General features: G+C 41.6%; 1 protein-coding gene across 3 annotated transcripts in view; it reads right to left on the reverse strand.

The window, feature by feature from the left end:
* CCDC50 (coiled-coil domain containing 50) overlaps positions 1 to 19,996 on the reverse strand; it is a 61,963-nt gene that overhangs the window by 14,117 nt on the left and 27,850 nt on the right. For all 3 annotated transcript variants that reach the window (XM_075861775.1, XM_075861777.1, XM_075861776.1), the window contains exons 2-5: positions 12,945 to 13,007; positions 12,166 to 12,295; positions 10,853 to 10,943; positions 4,836 to 4,932 (exon numbers count right to left, since the gene is read on the reverse strand). In XM_075861775.1, the coding sequence (XP_075717890.1) occupies positions 4,836 to 4,932; positions 10,853 to 10,943; positions 12,166 to 12,295; positions 12,945 to 13,007 (381 nt within the window). The remainder of the gene's footprint in view (positions 1 to 4,835; positions 4,933 to 10,852; positions 10,944 to 12,165; positions 12,296 to 12,944; positions 13,008 to 19,996) is intronic.

Raw genomic sequence — 19,996 nt, forward strand, 5'->3', positions numbered from 1 at the left:
GATATTTGCTTTATGATTTGTGTGGACGCATTATTGTTTGGCGCATGCCAATGGTCTATACTCGTATAGGTATTCATGATAATGCAAAAGAGCATGCACAATGCACACATCACGTATTTGTTGCAGAACTTCACTTGAGGAATCCGCAACAAAGTAAGGTAAAAAGTGTGAATGAATTAGGTTTGTTAAAACCACATTCCGAGTAAATAATCTGTATTGGACTCTAGGCCTACTGCGGATTTCCAAATATGCGCTCAATTTGTCACCACGAGTTTCATTAATTGCAATGCAATGAGTGATATCTGCGGCTGTATCCTTGCAGATTTTGGTACGGATTTTTAATGATGGGCATCTTTAGACACTTCAGATTAGCGAATGTCTTAAGTATATTTGCGGAGTAGCAAGATTGATCCTGCACCGAGAGGTGAATTCCGAAGAAATAAATTAATTTCCCTAGGGTTTTCTGAAAATATAATGACAGATACCAACACTAAGTTTTGCCTTACGAGGGGGACAAGCCTTGTTCACTTAATGTATAAGGAGCAGGTTTTTAGTTGCATCCTCCATTATATAACATTACAACTTTGCCCCGAAGGGCTAAAAGTGAAATATTTGTTACAAGGGGTATGCTATTGAAAACTGGACTGATTAAGGCCTCATGCCCATTCCGTAAAAAAATAGGATAGGTCCTACTCCTGCCAGTTTTTGACGGAACAGTCTAGGCCTTTTCATAGATTTGGTCCGTGAAACAAAGGACTGCACAGGGAAGCCATCCGTGTTTCACTGAACCGTCATTAGTGGGCGTACAACGGGCGATGGAAGTGTGCATGCAGCCGAAGACTTTTCTTTTAAACAAAAAAGTTCACATGAAAAAAAAAAAAAAAAAGGATAATACTACGAGCGTGGAGGCAGGCAACTTCCTGTGCCGAAAACAACTGACCAATATATGATAAAGGCCATAATTGACAAGGAAAACCACAGTAACTAACAGATCTGAACAGGAAATAAAATACAAGCTCTGAAACTAACCATAGTTGGAGGGTGGTGGGGAATGTACTGCAGAACATTCCAACTAGATCACGGTGCATGTTATCAACAGAATGTGGGGTTACATGCAATTTTAGAAATCAACATTTTTTCCAATGTTTAAATACAATTTATATTTAGTTTACAAGTACAAGGTTTGTTTTATCAGATCATTCATGGATAGAATTTCAAGAAAAAGATAAAATGTTTTAAAAAAACTCCAAAATGTATCTCTTTAAAGAGCGATACATTTATATTCACAATTCGCATGGATTCCAAGCGTGTTGAGCTTAGTAGGTTTTAATACCGTTTTCAGTTGCTTGACACCCCACCCCTCACCTGAACAGAGTTTGAGGTGAAGTTCCTAGGTGACTTTTTAAAATAAGCCGCGGTGTGTATATGAGGAATAACACTTTCTGGCCATTATATGACTTGTATCCTGCAAGGTTTAACAGTTCTCCCTCTGCAGGTGCTCTCCAATTCTCTATGAGCTAACTGATATCATGTCTTCTATATATAGCACACATGGAAGAATATCCGATACAGAGAATATATATATATATCTATCTATCTATCTATCTATCTATCTACACACACACACACACACACACACACACTATACAGTTATGAGCAGTGTAGCGAAGCATCCAGCACTGGGGTGAGACAGTAACACTTAGGCTGGGTTCACACGACCATGTTCCGTCCGTAATGTACGGAACGTATTTCGGCCGGAAGACCCGGACCGAACACCGTGCAGGGAGCCGGGCTCCTAGCATCATAGTGATGTACGACGCTAGGAGTCCCTGCCTCTGCGTGGAACTACAGTACGGGACAGTTGTCCTGCACCGAGGCAGGGACTCCTAGCATCGTACATCACTATGATGCTAGGAGCCTGGCTCCCTGCACTGTGTTCGGTCCGGGTCTTCCGGCCGAAATACGTTCCGTACATTACGGACGTAACATGGTCGTGTGAACCCAGCCTTACACACAGATGTGCTGCAACCTCTGGTGTTTCTCACTCTGCTCCTACTCCCCCCCCCCCCCAGGACTTCGATTGGCAGCGTGACTGTGTCTAACTTACTCTGCCCCCCCTCTACATAGACTTCTATGGGAACGCTGCCCACTTCTTGAGGTCTGTCTCCTCTGCTCTGTAACAAGGGACAGATTTGGCTTAACAAGAGGGGGTGGACAGCAGATTACAAGAAGGGTGACACCTAGTGGCAGTAACTTCACACAGAATCTGCATGGATAAAAAAAAGAAATACATTTTAACAGAAAGGAACCTACAAAATTGTCCTATATCAGATATTCTAGCAGATTAGCATAACTTGTTTGAAAAGTTAGTGTCCATTTAAAAATGACACAACAAAGTAAATATGGCGTTACATACAGTTCTGTGCCACCATATTATGCCTCAGAAATATTTTGTCATAGAAGCAATGCTACAACAGAATTAGGTGGATATCGAAGGCCTACAGTTTGGCCCCATAGATTTCTATTTGTGATATATTAAATGGGTTGTCCCATTAGAACAAACCCATCCAGCAAGAGAAATGCATAGCTGGTTTTCCCCTTCCCCCGACAAAGACATTTATGGAGTTCTAATATAGCCATGTACATGAGCCTCTTGTGGCTACCTAAAAATGTAACAAGCTGCTGGTGACCAATCTTTCTTTCTTTTCATGTGTCTCTAGATAGTGATTTGTGTACTAAATAAAAGGTATTCCTGTACCATTGTGAGTAAAATAGAACACCAATTTTCCTTTGATGTTTTATCTCTGCATCTTTGAGAACATAAAATACCTTGAATAGATCAGTCACATTTCCTGTAGATAATGTAAGGCTATGGCCATTGTCATCTTTGCACCCCCCCCCCCCCCACCACAGTAGGGCTCGGGTTGGCATACAGCCTGTGACATGCTGCCGCACATACAGTAAATCCTATAGTTTAAACCTGTATGTACAGCAGTGTAGAAACTTGAAAAGGCACCTGCTTAAAACATCCTACAGTTCACATAAAAAGCTAAATAGGACACAGACACTTTCTAAAAATATGGTGTCCATTTCACAATAATTTGGTTGATAATCATGGATTTAACATTTTTTAGGGAGATGCTAAAGACACACACACACACACACACACACACACACACACACACACACACACGGAATGGTTGGTGATATTAACTTCCTGTTTGTGGCACATTAGTATATGGGAGGGGGGAACTTTTCAAGCTGGGTGTTGACCATGGCAGGTGATGGCCGGGTCTACCGTCGCTCACGCACTCTCTCTCTCCTCCTCCTCCTCCTCACAGTGCATGTGAGGAGGAGAAGGAGGGTCTTTTATTGCTCGCTGTAGGAGTCGGAATCCCCAATCCCCGGCCGGGGATTGGGGATTCCGCTACAGGAGAAGTGCGTGACTGCACTGTTCATATATGGACACAGCAAAGTCACTCACTTCTGCAGCGGAATCCCGGACTCTATGGCCGGGGATGCCGCTACAGGAGAAGTGAGTGACTACACTGTCCATATATGGACATTGAAGTCAGTGACTTCTCCTGGAAGGGGGGGGGGGGCTGGGTGGCATTACCTACCAGGGGGGCTTGGTGGCATTACCTACAAGGGGGGCTTGGTGGCATTACCTACCAGGGGGGCTGTGTGGCATTACCTACCGGGGGGCTGTGTGTGGCAACAAATTTAAATGAAATTCATCAGATTTTAAAACGGACAGGGAAAAAAAAACGGATGCAAACCGGCCGGGAAAAAAAAATAAAAAATCTACCAAAAACAGACGATTTTCCCGGTCGACACTCGGACCCTGTCGTGTGAATGAGGCCTAAGGGGGTCAGATTGGGAGACATTTCTTCTGCGGTGATGCCATCAGTGTGTGAAGAGTGGGAGAAGAGGGTTGCATTGACAATCCAACACAATGGGCAGCACTTTGAACACATTTTATAAGTGGTCAGAAACTTGTAAATAACTCATGAAAGAATAAAGTAACGTTAAAACCAAGCCAAGCACACCATTGTTTTTCTTGTGAAATTCTCAATAAGTTTGATGTGTCACATGACCCTCTTCCCATTGAAAAAACTAAAGTTGGATACAAAATGGCCAACTTCAAAATGGCTGCTATGGTCAACACCCAGCTTGAAAAGTTTCCCCCCTCCCATATACTAATGTGCCACAAACAGGAAGTTAATATCAGGAACCATTCCCATTTTATTTAGGTGTATCCATATAAATGGCCCAGCCTGTGCGTGTATATTGTATATTGTATATAATATATATATATATATATATATATATATATATATATATCACAATTGTTATTTTCTTTTATCAATTCAACAAATATAAAAGTATAAGACATAATTAAAGGGGTTTTCCCATGAGACACATTTATGTCATATTCACAGGATATGTCATAAATGTCAGATAGATGCGGGTCCAAACTCTGAAACCCGGACCTATCTCTAGAACAGCGTAGTTCGCATGCTACGCTGCTTTCGTAATGGCCATTTACTACTATGGGAGTTACGGAAACAGCGTCGATCAGTGAGCTACGGTGTTTTCAAAACTCCCGACCATATAGTCAGGAAGTGGCCGGGTAGGCAGAGGGAGCAGAAAAAGTTAGAATGGCGTTTAGGGTGCCCCGTCCCACATCTGACATTTATGATATACCCTGTGGATAGGTCATAAAGGTCTCTGCTGGGAAAACCCCTTTAAGGCTAAGCATTACTATGTATCGGTCCTCGGTTAGGTGACAAGTGGCTTGAAATGTTCAGAATAAGATAGAACGATAACTATACCTTCTTGGTCTGGATAATAAGGTTCATCAGGGCCCCGTGGAGGATTGTGTTTCTTTCTCCTTTTTTCTTCTCTTTCTTGCAATATTCGAGCAATATCCTGAAAATGGAAACTTATCTGGTTAGCTCTGTTTACTTGTGTGAACATATTAATTTTCTAACATACCAATTGGTGTCCCAATTTTAGAATCTGTAGTTACAGGACTGTTCTCCAGACACTGGCAAACATCCTCTGCCAATCCAAATTGGGCACACCAGCTATTTTGCAGCAACTTTGAATAGTTTGGTGGCCATTTGGACAGATTTTATTATACAGCCAACCTTTTGCCTAAATACGTATTACACTCAAAATGTTAGGAGACTAATCTAGCAAGAAGTGAACTGAATAGAGGAAGAACTAATGGGAATACAGTGAATAAACCTGGTCATTTATTCTATTGATATTCAGCCAGATGTACACTACCTGACAAACTAAAAACGGTTTCAGCATTCAGAGAACGTTGCCTACAAAATTAGAAGAGAAGAGAATTTATGGTCCGACAATAAAGAAAATAGCAGGTACTTTTCGGGCAGATCATGAAGTAATTTCCTAATGGCAAGTCAGCTTCCTAATAAAATCATAGACACATTGCCCAGACACACATATGTGGCAAGATGCCAAGGAGTGTGCCTGTTTTAGCCAAAGAATAACTACTCAGAATAAAGAATTTCAGTTTGGTTACCAGTCGTTCTCCCCATATTTCAGGGGGACCTAATTACAAGGGTAGCTGGTACCCAACTATCTGAGTGCAGTCTTATATGCCAGTAATACACACATACACAAAGCCCATACTTTGCCCATCCCTGGAACACCTCCAAAAAAACTATCTTAGCCAATCAGCAGTCTCTTCAGAATTTAAAGCCATGTCAACATCGTACCGTAGGTGGCAACCTTGAATCCACCTTGTGGTTATCTTAGATTATGACAGTCTTTTGCACCAAACCTTGGCCCATTTAAGCCACGCCCGTTTTGCTAACACCCCTTTCCCTTTTTTTAAAAAGAATAAAAATAAAAATGAATAATTTCTCTAGTGAGGCATAAACATCTTTTTTGCCACTCTTGCTTCCTAAAAAGTCTAAAACCTAATGCAACATTATGCACCAGAAATGGTTCACATTAGTAAATCTGCCCGATTAAGTTTTGCATTGAGGTTTATGAGGACATGGATTGCAAATGGCAAGTCTAAGACCATGGGTTAGACGTCTGAAAACGGACAGAAAAACCTGTCTTTTGCACGGAGCAACCAATCACACCGTCGCTTTGATGAAAAGCACGCTGTGATTGGTTAATATAAGACAGTTTATCTGCGTATCCCCAAGTGAACGAACACCAAACAGTTTGAGAGACAGAAATAAAAAAATAAAAAAAAAAATACAAAAAAAAAAAAGTGTCCAGACCGTTGCAATACCTCAAACTTCGTCATTTCAGTTGAAGAAAAGGCCATCAACTAAAATCATAGGTTACAGTGGTCACCCTTAAAGAGGCTCTGTCACCAGATTTTGCAACCCCTATCTGCTATTGCAGCAGATAGGCGCTGCAATGTAGATTACAGTAACGTTTTTATTTTTTAAAAAACGAGCATTTTTGGCCAAGTTATGACCATTTTTGTATTTATGCAAATGAGGCTTGCTAAAGTCCAACTGGGCGTGTTTAAAGTAAAAGTCCAACTGGGCGTGTATTGTGTGTGTTACATCTGGGCGTGTTTACTTCTTTAGCGCATATGTATATAAAAAAAAAATAAAAAAATAAAAAAAAATGAAAAAACATGTCGTAGCCTTAGTTTCAGTTTCATGTGTGATACTGACTGTTATACCATGTATAGAAGCCTGTCTCAAAGTTGGCTTAGATACAGGGCGCCAGCAGACAGTATCATACATGGCCATACAGACATTTATACCATCAAACAAACATACATGCCAACATACATATGCCAACATACATACATGAAAACATACATACATGCAAATATACATACATACAAACATGACAACATACATCACAACATACCTACATGCACATATACACATACATGACAACATACATACAAAAATAAACTCACCTAAGACGTTCCCACGAAGAGCTGAACGGTCCCGTCACTTTTCTTCTTACTGCTCCCATTCACAATAACATAGCGGTGGGCGCAGATGACGTAATCACGTGGGCCTGATATGATTACGTCATCTGCGCCACAACGCACTGTTACTATGAATGCGAGCGGCGCCAAGAAGAAGGAAGATGGCAAGTGACGGGACCGTTCAGAGCGCCGTTAGAATGTCTTAGGCGAGTTTATTTTTTTTATATATTTTTAGTTGTTCGCCGGGTGCTGATGCAGCACAGGTGCGGCGGATACACAAATTACATGCAGTGACAGGGGGGGGGGGGGAGAGAAAAGTTGTTTGCCGAAACGGGGTGAATGTAGTGTAGTGTAGTGTAGTGTAGGGTTGATGACATTCACGGTAAGTTCGTCTCAATCGGGCTTACCATGCCCGCTTGAGACGAACATTCTTCCGATGTTGCTAGAACTACAGTATCTAGCAACATCGGGAGCGCGCACACTGCAGAGCAGAGCGGCTTGATTGACATCGAGCCGCTCACGCCCATTTTTAGAAAAGATAACAAGCACTTGCTGAGTTATCAAGTGTAAAAACAAGGGACATAGGAAATTAATTTTTACATTTTAACAGCAAATGTTTTCCAATTCATTTCCTGCTTAGAATGTCTAAAAAAAAAAAAAATTTGAGTCAACTTGGGACAACCCCTTTAACACTAAATCATGCCTCCCAAGAGGAAAGTAGGACAGAATTTTGAGGCAGCTAAAGATCCTATCAGTTGACCACAGACTTGAAGATCCAAAGTTCTCAAAGTCTGTAGGGGTACGGTGCTTGAAAGAGCACAGCAGTAACTGTATTCTAGAAACTGGTTGGGAGTTACAGGGCGCAGATCCCACCGACGACATCTTTTAATATGCCTGCCTCAGTGACATGTCAGAAGAGGTTTAATGGTGAACATTCTATTTAAAAATAGTACAATAAAGTTATGTAACTTAGGAATACACTGTTTTCATTTTCAAGATCGGTGTTGCGATCTGTGAATAAATACATGAGTGAAAAGAGAATGGATGCTAGATTTTAGAAAAAAAAGATCCAAATCTCACAGCAAGTCTCTACCTAGCAGGAGTTATTTATCTCTGTAGATTTATGGTTTATTTTAGTCATCTCAGACGAAGGCCTTCTAATGTCCAAAATATATTTTTTGCCTATCCAAAGATTTGAAAAATAATCAAAAATTAAAAAAAAGTAGTAGACAGAAAAAGAAAAAAAAAAAGAAACATGTAAGGGTATGTTCACACGGCGGGGGTCCGTAACGGCTGAAATTACGGGGATGTTTCAGCCTGAAAACATCCCCGTAATTTCAGCCGTACCGGCATGTGCAGGCGCTTGAACGCCGCGTCAATTACGGCCGTAATTAGCGCTGCTATTCATTGGAGTCAATGAATAGCGGCTCCAATTACGGCCAAAGAAGTGACAGGTCACTTCTTCTACGCGGGCGTCTATTTACGCGCCGTCATTTGACAGCGGCGCGTAAATATACGCCTCGTGTGAACAGACAAACGTCTGCCCATTGCTTTCAATGGGCAGATGTTTGTCAGCGCTATTGAGGCGCTATTTTCGGGCGTAATTAGGGGCAAAAACGCCCGATTTACGTCCGTAAATAGGCCGTGTGAACATACCCTAACAGATACGTAGTCTGTTTACTTTGCCATTGGAGGCTTTGTTGGGAGAACCTGTCCGGCAGTTTAATCAGATTGGACGGGAAGAATAGCTCTGTATGCAGTGCTATTTTTCTGTGCGAACGACAGCACCATGACTGAACAAGAAAGATCCTATTGTAAGGTAAACGAGTTAATTAGCGCCGGTGGTGTCCATTGTGAACATAGCACTAAATACATGCAGTTTTGCCATACTTTTTTTGTTAGCTAAGTTTTAAAAGGAAGCAATTCTGTCACTCCAAATATCATATTCCCCATCCCCTTTTTTATCTCTAGGATAAATTGGGTTTTGAGTTGGACAACCTTTCTTCATAACCTCAATTCATTTCTTTGAATTTTCTCCAACTTTCAGGTATCTTTTTTATATATCGGTGCCCAAAACCAGCCTGCGTATTCAAGATGCCGTTGCACCGGTTTATTATTTTACCCCTTGCTTATAAAACAAATACTTTTTTTCTCTAGAAGTCATGCCCTTCTATATCTTATTAGCTTTTGGTGCAGCAAACTGGCATTACATGCTACAGATTTAAAGAGGACCTATCACCTGCCCAAAAAAACTGCAGCTGACATCTTCGTTTGCAGATTGCAGGCGCCTCACAGATGTTACCGCTTCTTTTTTCTTTTAGCCCCCACCGTTCCTGAGATATCAGGGACGTTAGTTCTGGTGTCCGATATGTAAATCAGACCGTTGACTGTCAAGTGGGTTGTCTACCCGTTATCAAGTAACTGGTTTTATCTGCCCATTTAACAGTCAAAGGCCTCATTTGCATATCAGGCACAAAAACGAATGGCACCGATATCTCAGCAACAGTAGGGGCTAGAAAAACAAAATAAAAAATAAAAGCGGCAGAATCTGTGAGGCGCCTACAATCTCACTGTGGTGTCAGCTGCAGTTTTTTAGCAGGTGACAGGTTCTCCAAGTAACGAATTTTACAACCAAATCCTTCTCCATTGTACGCTTACCCAATAGGGTATAAATTGTATTTTTTATTTTTCCCCAAAATATAATCTTACACTTGTCAATGTTGAACCTCATCTGCGATTTTGCTGCCCGTTTATCCAGGTCATCCTATATAAAATGGGAGCTTTGTGTCATCTGCAAATACAGTAATAGTACTGTACTTCTGCATAATTTATAAACAGGTTAAACAGTTACTGGTGTTCGATTTATAATAGTCCAGTTTAAATACGACCCACTTATGAACACTTTGGATGCAGTATTTTAGCCAATTGTGTATCTTGAACCAATGACCTGATCTTGTAAAAAAAAAAAAAACACATGTAAAGAAAAGTATCAAATGCTTTAGAAAGTGTATCTTACATCGAATGTCAGCCCCCAACCAGGTTTCTATTTATTACTTCCTAAAAAGCGAGAAAATTTATTTGGCAAGACCTTCACTTTCCAAAAGCCATGCTGTTTGTAGGAGAGTTTACCGTATAAAAAAATCACTTCGGTCATCACTGTATCCAACGTTAGGGCCGGTTCACATCACCATTCGCTTTCCGTTCCAGGGTTCCGTCGGGTGAATCCCGCAACGGATAGTGAAACTGAAACAGCTTCCGTTTCCGTCACCATTGATATCAATGGTGACGGAAACATTGCTAATGGTTTCCGTTCGTCACCATTCCGGCAGGTTTCCGTTTTAACGACGGAATCAATAGCGGAGTCGACTGCGCTATTCATTCAGTCGGAAAACCGGATACCTGCCGGAATGGTGACGAACGGAAACCATTAGCAATGTTTCCGTCACCATTGATATCAATGGTGACGGAAACGGAAGCTGTGGTTTCAGTTTCACTATCCGTTGCGGGGTTCACCCGATTGAAACCTCCGACGGAACCCCGGAATGGAAAGTGAACGCTGATGTGAAGAGGCCCTAAGCGTCAGCTGAACAGTTCTACTTAAATTTGGAAATATATTGTTTTTATTTTATATCCATCAGAGTTAAAAAGCACAGACCGTAGCCTTAAAATCCAACAGTTTTTCTATTTCAAACTGCGGCTGCCACTGGCCACCTTGGATTGCGAAATATGGGTCACAGTGCTCCAGAGATCGGAACCCCACCTCTGTGGTTGATATATACCTTTAACCTTCACACAAATTAGTTGGAACAACCCTAACTCATTGTAATTAACTTTTCTTCCGTCTTGGAATTACACAATTGCATCTGATTTAGACCAAGTAATTTTAAGAATTAGCAGCACTCTTACCTCATCCTTCTCCTCCTGCAAACGCTTGTGTTCTGCCTCAATCACCAGTTTTTCTTGTATTTCCTGAGCAATTTCGCCATCTAGAAGTTCACTGAACCAACAAGATATTAATATGAACATTCAAAAACCCTAAACTTAGTTGAACGCTGAATATAGACACGGATAGTTCTGCGGTTTTTAATTGGAATTCTAACATTACATATTGGATACTGTATAACTATGGTTCAGAATATCAGAAAGACAAATAATCATCCAGTAACATACAGCTTCTATAATTAATATTTAGGCTAGGGCTACACGGCGACCTCGGACAGGACACCGGACGTGCGGCCAATATTCACTGTGTGCCCCTGGGTGCATTGTACGTGATGAAAGTAAATGTGGCCACATTGCGACCCGCAAATTGTTACAACCCGACAAAAACGCAAGAAGTCCAAACCTGCTGGATTTCTTGTGACTATAGGGTCGCAGTCGTTGCAACCTGCAGGTCACATTCACTTTTTTACATGCGATGCAGGCAGTGGCACACAGCGATCTTGGGCCACGTGACCTGTGTCACAGCCAAAGGTGCCATGTACTTCTGGTCAGTCAAATTAAGAGAACATATTTTGTGCTATCCCAGCATTCCTCTGCATGCAGCTCACATATAATGCCTGCTGACCATTAGATCACTATTAGCAGTGATCTGCAGACAGAGAAACGCTAGGACAAAACAATGTCCTCCTAGAATGCTCCTCTCCCCCTATTGGACAGTTGGAGGCCTGTGGTGTCATTGTGTCACCAATTTCATTACATGAAAACGGCCCAAATACAGGAAGGAAGATTCCGGTCACATCAGACTGACAGTGTCAGCCCGACCTTTTTAATGGCAGAGCGCTAAAGAACAGAAATTTTAGTTGAACAGGGCATCGACAGCTCGAACGTAAACATACCAATTGTAGTCTTCTAGGGGTTAAACTGCAATTCCTTATTTATAGGGCCTCGAACTACACTTCCCAAAACTTCTGTACATTTGGTCCTGAAACCAGGTAATTTTTTATACTCTACAGGCAAAGATATACTTTAGCATGTCTTTGCAAAGCGAGAGGAATTGGTGGGGCAGCATTCGGTCACCCTGATTGACTGACAGGGAGAGTAGAGGGGGGGAATCTCTTAATGAGCGAGGAAGCAGCAGGAGGAGAGCGAACATGAACAAAACGGTAAATATACGCTACTTCCTCCCCACAAACGAAGGCAAGTCTAGTGCATAAACCAGCAGCTTACTGACTGACTTTATTTTAAGTGGATTCAGCATGTAGCTATGGGCTACTCACAGTTTATCATGACGGTTTTTAATCTTGGCTTGTGCTCTGATGTCCTCTTGTTCCTGAAGTTGTTTGGCCACTTGTAGATCATGTTTCACCAAGCGGTTCCTTTTTACGTTTGTGGCTAAATGATGTTCAACTGGAAAAAAAAGCTCATGTGTATGTAATATATTTACATTCACTTAAAAGAAACCAGATAAAAATAAAATAAAAAGTTGTCCCCCTCCCCCAGAGAATTAACAGTAATAGTGGAGTACTCGCGCAAAACATTCTTCGTTCCCTCAGCAAGTCATGCATGAGGCAGTGGTCACATATGGGGTTCCATAGAGGTTTTGACCGCTATTTTTACAAAACTGCTGCAAAAAAAAAAAGATGCAGGTTTTTTTCGGGTGAAAAATCACGAGTGAACACAAACCATAAGAATTTCCCACAGAAAGAACATTCAATACAAGGACATTCATCAAATAATCTCTGTAGTATTATGAGAACTCAATTCACAACCTGTTGGGCGTGCTAAGGGCTAGAGTTGACTAATGCGGTGAGAGATAGATATAGATATATATATATATATATCTATATCTATCTATCTAGAGTTTTATTCACAATAGCATTAATGGAGCCCATTGGTGTCTAAATTGCTATCATAGCTCCATTATAAATGGAAATCACCATGCTAGTGTGAACAGAGCCTTAAAAATTCTATATGCATCCTAATATTTTGAAAGAAATCCGGTGTAAGCACACAGCTATAAAATGGAACTGAATATTAGAATTATCTGATGACTTACTTTCCTGTTCCTGTAAAGAGTGTGCAAGACTGTGATCTTCTAGTACTGCAAAATCTCTACATACTGTGGAAACAAAACAGAACAAAACACTTTATGGTTTATAAGGAAGCAAAACACATTTTGTATAATACAAACGTATAACTGATAAATGGTTAATTTAAATGTAGTCCCCTGGTCCCCTCACTTTGACTCCATCAGCACACCAGTAATAAACCCCTTTATTTCTGGGTGTGTTATTGTATCGTTTTATTGCTGTTCTAGACCTAAATCTTTTGGAGGTTAGTGCTGCATATGTACAAATCTTTGAAGGTGAACTTATAGGCCTCACTCCTTTACAAAGGATTTGAGCTTTCAGAACGATGTAACACCACCAAAAACTGACCCCAATTTCAAAACTACATTCCCTAAGGTATTCATCTAGGGGTGTAGTGAGAAATTTTTTTGGGGTGGGGGATCTTCCCCCTAATGGTACTAATCTAGGGGTATAGTTACAAATTATTTTCTTTTTGTGGGAAAACTTTCCCTAATGGTATTCATCTAGGGGTATAGTGAGAATTTTTTTTGGAGTCTCATGCATTCCAATTTATATGTGGGCTATAGTATAATAAAAAGTGAAGTGAAAAAAAATAAAAATCAATGGATTGGATACTAAGATGGTAACGAAAATGAATAAGAGTGTTAAAAAATGTTTTAAATCAAATTATTAATTTAGGGATGTAAGGTACACACGGAAACATTCCCTAATGCAGAGTCCTGGTTTCTCTGGGCAGGTGACACACTGATAACTGCTTTCCCTCCGTATTCCGTTCCTAGCACATAAGCGACATTTCTTTTGGGGGGGGGGGGGTTGGCCTTTTTTGGCAGTAGGGGGCACTTCGGATGGGAAATGTGGTCCTGGGACAATTCTGCTGGCTTGGCTATAGGATGCCATCCCTCCCCTCCCCTGGGTCTGGTCTCCAAATATAAGATTTTTAATTACTCTCTCTTGATAGTGAAGATAGGATCCCTGGTTCCCCGCCTTTCGAAAAATGGCAAAGTAATTATATAGTGACACTTTTTTGTACTATATCCGGGATTTCCGGACAGCGCTGTAGGGCTGCAGCATCTGTTTAGAAAGGTCCACCCCATCCATGAATTTATTGTAATCCTGTATGCAAACAGAATTACAGATGGTACGACTTGCCCCGCGTACAATGGCTGCTGCTGTCCGGGTGAATAGATGTGAGCATCAGGACATCCCTCGTCACAGAATTTTACAAGCTAGTCCTCATTACAAAGTCCCCTGATTTCCCCAGGTTTTAATTTTTGGTTTACTAGGGACTTTGGCAGGCCTTTTTGATTTTGGCGTGTGGTGCCACAGGACACTTTTTTTGCAGACAGGCACCTGAAGAGGGGTAGGCTTGTGTAGAAATTATCCACATACAAATTGTACCCCTTATACAAAAAAAGAGGGTGCAAAAGGTCGGAGACAATTTTTCCACTGCTGTTGAGTGAAGGGGGGCATTCTGGAGGGACAATTTGGGAGTCTTTCCCTTCATACACTCTGAATTTATGAGTGTAACCCGAGTCGCTTTCACACAGCTTATACATTTTTAACCCAAATCGTGCCCTCTTGTTTTAGCAAACATTGCCTGAATTGTTGACGCCTTTTGAAAAAGGACCAGAGACTCATCCACGGCAATATTTTTTTTGGGGGTATATGTCTCCGCAAACTTCCCATTTAAAAAATGTATTAGTGGCCTAATCTTAAAAAGCCGATCATGGTCACTGCGGTGTGGGCAAAGCGGGTTATCAACAAAATTAAGGAAGTGCAGTATGTTCTCAAAGTGCTGCCTCGTCATTACCTCTCTGTACATAGTGGTGTCGTACAGGACATCAGATGTCCAATAGGACCTAATCGTGGGTTTCTTAACTAAACCCATATTCAATAGGAGGCCCCAAAATGTTAAAATGTCTGCCACAGCTACTGGGCGCCACATGCTATTTTTGGCGTAATAAGATGTGGGGTGACTGGCGATAAATTGGAGTAGCATATAAATTGATTTGCTCAACCATCAGGAGTAATAACTCCTCCGAAAAGAAGATTTTTTTTAAAAAAAAGTCCTCCTCCCTAAACCCCTCGGTGCTGATGTGGATGCCCGTCAAAGAACTAAATTCTGGAACACACGGGGTGTATGACTCTGTGGGCACCCAAATCGGGGGTCAATGGCACTAGTGCTAGGCAGACAATCGTGCCCGTGGCGCCTTGGCTGTGGTTCATCACTAGAGCTAGTGGATGACGACAAAATTAAAAATTGCTCATCAGTCTCACTTGCGCTTTCTGTATCCGAGCAGATCATGGCGTAGGCCTCTTCTGCCGAATACAGACGCGGAGCCATTTTATTACTATAAACCTAACACTAACCCTAACTAACCATTTCTAACTAATTGCCCCCCTAACCAACGCCCTACACCTAATTTACGCTACCTAATGCCCTATGCCTATCACTAAGTAACGATAATGAACCATACTAAACCCCAACTAAATGCTACACTATATATTTTTTTTAATAGATAAAACGCTAAAACGTCCCTACTAGGGATGCACGGTGCATCGAAACTTCAATACTGTGCATCCCTAAACGGTTCGATACCGCTATTTCCTGTATTTCGATACTGAGCTGCGCAGGCGCACAGCTGAGTATAGTAATACATAAATGTATGAGAGCGAAGCTGCGGCTGTGTAATTCAGCCACAGCCCCGCTCCTGAGTCATGATAAGTGCGCGGGGTCAGGATGATGCGATGCAGCCGGCGCTGCACTAATGAGCGGCGGCACTGGAGACAGAACATAGCGGGCGTTCTACAAAACACCCCCATGTTCTGTCACCAGTGCCTGAACTGCCGCTCATTAGTGCAGCGCCGGCCGCACCTCCTCATGCTGACCGCGCGCGCACTTCCTGTCAGGAGCCGGGCAATGGCTGTATTACACAGCCGCAGCCCCGCTCTATAACGGCAGAGATCAACCTCTCATCTCCGCCGTTATTCCCCTGAATGCTGCGATCACAGCGGACTGCAGCATTCAGGAGAAAGTGAGAAGGGGGGATGCCCCTGGATCGCGTCACAGGGAATTCCTGACACGCGATCGAGGGCCATACCATATATGGGCAGACAGCCCAGGGTCTATTGACAGACCCCAGGGCTGTCTGACCATATTTCCTGTTGTTAGGACATACTTGGGTATGTCCTAACAACTGCCTGTGTACTATTCGTCCACAGGCTAATGTACTGGCACATATCTGATATATGTCCATACATTAAAGTTTAAAAATAAAGTAAAAACAAAGTATTGTTAAATTTAAAAAAAAAAAAAAAACACATTCACCTTTTTTACAATAAACATTAAAATAAGTCAATACATAAAATATTCACACATTCAGTAATGGCGCGCACAAAAATTTTTTTGCATCATTTATTATGTGTACGCTGTAAAAAAAATGAAATAAACACGGCTTTCATTCACTTATTAATGTGGGGCACGAGGTGCGATGAATTTAACCGCCATGTGCCTCACATTAATAGTAATTAACCCCATCATGTACCTCACACAAACCCATTATGACTGAGAAACATGATGGGATTAACTACTATTAATGTGAGGCGCGTTCAAAAAATTCATCACCCCTCGCGCCTCACATCAGAAAACTGAAGAATAAGTATCGAAATCGCAATACTAAACGAAGTATCGGTATCGAAGTCCAAATTCTGGTATCGTGACATCCCTAGTCCCTAAACACTAACCCTATAAACTTAAGGCTGATAAATGTTCCAACACTAGCCCTAACTAACTAGGTCTAACTAATTGCCCCCCTAACTAATGCCCTAACACCTAACTTACGCTACCTAATGCCGAACGCTAAAATAAATAAATATATATATATATATATATATATATAGAGATTTTAAAAACTACAGTATAGAACAAAGGTGGGGGGATAGGGTACATAGGGTGATCAGTAGCTCTTTTCTTTCACTTGGAATGAGGAGAACGGAGCGGTTTGCCCTGCCTCACAGCCTTTGCATGCTGCGATTGGTCAGTCAAATCACAATCACACCGATCGTTGTACGGGGACCACTGTCATTGGTCCCTCGACGGCTCCCTGTGACACTCAGCTGTCTATGACAGCTGTTGCCAAGGACTGGTCACCAGGTAAACACACACACGGTGACAGTTTAAGTGCAGGACGGATATATCCGTCCTCCTGCGCGAACTAGCAGCTGCAGAGGACGGATATATCCGTCCTTCGGCGTTAAGAGGTTAAGTCAGTCACCATTCAAATTTACGGTAGTGTGTCATGTCAGCTTTTTAGTAACATATCCTTGCACAACGTAAAAATTTAAAATGCTCTTCACAACCTTCTAGTTCTGAAAATATGATCATCTGACTATAAATCAAAGATATACTATTTTGACTAATTGTTTACGTGCAGCACTTCATGTAGTAGGGGCTTTACGTGCCCAACTTTTCAGAGTGGTCTGTCATGTGTGTACGGAGTCTAACTGCTATCAGGTCTTCTATACACAAAAGAGACTAATCCTGCTCTCCTATCTCGATCTATCACATGTATAGAAGATGCAGCAGCGAACCCAGCACTGGGGCGAAACCGTAATACTAACCAGGAAGCTGCAGCTGATCTGTCTTTTTCACTCTGCTCCCCCCTCTCCATAGACTTGTATTGGCAGTGTTTCTGTGTCTCTCCCTGCTCCCCCTCCCCTCTCTATATAATTGTATGGACAGGCAGTGACGTGACACACCCCATCTGTAACTAAAGACAGATTTTGCTTGATAACACGGAGTGGACAGCGGACTACAGGAAGGGAGACAGTAACCTCACACAGAATTTGCATGGATAAATCAACTACATTTTAACAGTAAGTTGATCTATATCAGGTATACTATTGGATTAGCACAAGTTTTTTGAAAAGTTAATATCCGTTTAAGCACAGGTCTCAAAAATTGTACAATTGGCAATTTAAATTAAAAAAATAAAAATAAACTTTGGATAACTTTCTGGAACTACTCAAGATAACTTCACTCAAACAGTCAAAAGGAGGTCAGATTAGCACTTTCAGTATTGTACACTGTGTGCATTAACAGTAATAAAATATGTTACATTCCATCCTGGAAAAAAAACAAAAACCTACAGCTATTTTCACATATGCGCAAGACATGTTAGCTGAAAAGGATGCGGTCAAATGATGAGCAGCAGATTCTATTTATAGACTTTTCTATACAGTCTTAAGTTGATTATTAAGTGAGCGTAACATAGAACACATCATATAGCTAAAGCCACATATTTTCCTTCTTCACATATGTGGTTAGTAAGAGTTATAACAACGGTCTCGAGCTCATAGTAAAATGATTAGCAATTTCTCCTAAGCCGAAGGTAATGGAACCCAAACACAATCAGAGGTCAAGGTAATATATGTCAGCATATTAGGATTGCCCAAAAGCCATCAAGAAGGTCAAAAAAATGCATCAACTGTGTTTACCACAATCCAATAACTGTTACATTTGATGCTTTGCAAACAAAATACAATATGCTATCAATACACCTTTTTATGTATGGTAAAATCCAATATACAGTTCAAGGGCCACAAGGTGGCAAGCTTGGCAACAAGTGGGTAAGATACCAAAATAAAATAATGGTTCCAATAAAATGAAAGGGGTTTTCCCAACATACACCAATGAACGGCACGTAACCGCAGACGGAGCTTCCGGGGTGGGAGCACTGGCGAAGGGGGCGTCAGTGCTCGAGTAGTTGGCATTTCAAAGGGCGAGCACCTGTTATTTTATACCCTCCTCTGCCCTCGTGCAAAATCCCAGATAATCCCTTTAAAGTACTTTCATAACAAATATGATTGCTGTGGTGGGACTATACCTTGAACAGCTTAAAACCAGTCAACATGTAATATTCAGACTGATCGACTTCAGATTCTAGTACAAGAATTCAGTCAAATTCACAGTTGTAAGCCAAAGACAGGTGATCTTAAGGGTATGTTCACACGTCTTAAAATAAGTCTGAAATTACAGAGCTGTTTTCAGGCGAACAGAGCTCCTGAATGTCAGACTTTTTTGCAAGTGCACGAGTTTTTCGCAGCGTCCATTATGGACGTAATTGGAGCCGTTTTTCAATGAAGTCAATGAAAAACGGCTCCAATTACGTCCCAAGAAGTGACATGCACTTCTTTGAGGCGGGCATCTTTTTACGCGCCGTCTTTTGACAGCGGCGTGTAAAAATACACCTCATCTGAACAGACGAAATGAATGGGCAGATGTTTGCAGACATAATGGTGCCGTCTCTTTAGGCGTAATTCGAGGCATAAAACGCCTGAAATACGTCCGTAAATAGGCCCTGTGAACATACCCTAAAAGGGAACTGGTCAGCAGTTTTGAGCCCTGAAAAAACAGCTGACAGCGGGGACTATAGCGTTACTTCACCTATGTTTACAGTCCTGCAAGATACATGACTGAGAAATCTGTTTTGATGTCCAAAGCACCACATTTGGAAGTGAGACTTCTCTGGATGATGGCTCTAGCTTCCAATCAGACCGCTAGAGCAATCAAAAAAAAAAAAAAGGAAGGAGGGGAGGGACTGACAGCGTTCAGTGCAGACAGCCCAAAGCACTGAAAACGAAGATGCCAGAATACAGTAGCATAGTGGATGAGATTTAACAAATCTCATCCACATGCTTCATAAAAATTCCAAGCAGAAATTGACCTGCGGTGCGTATTTTTCGGACCTCAGCAGGTCAATTCCTGCTGCGGAAAGTGGATAGAATTGCTGTGTTTTTCAGGAGATGTCTCCATCTCCCAATATTGTGAAAAGAGCAGCAAAATACGCACCATTTTCGGCCGTAAAAACCGCAGGAAATGGTGCGTTTTTGCCAGAATGTCTGCATTTTTTAACGGATCAGCTGCTTACATTTTCTGCAGCAATTCCATTGTGCGTGGACAAGCCCTTAGTCTGAAGCCTGCAGGAGTAAGAGACACACGGCACGCATAAAAAAAATT

Source organism: Rhinoderma darwinii, chromosome 4 (assembly GCF_050947455.1).
Source record: "Rhinoderma darwinii isolate aRhiDar2 chromosome 4, aRhiDar2.hap1, whole genome shotgun sequence".
Classification (NCBI taxonomy): Eukaryota; Metazoa; Chordata; class Amphibia; order Anura; family Rhinodermatidae; genus Rhinoderma; species Rhinoderma darwinii.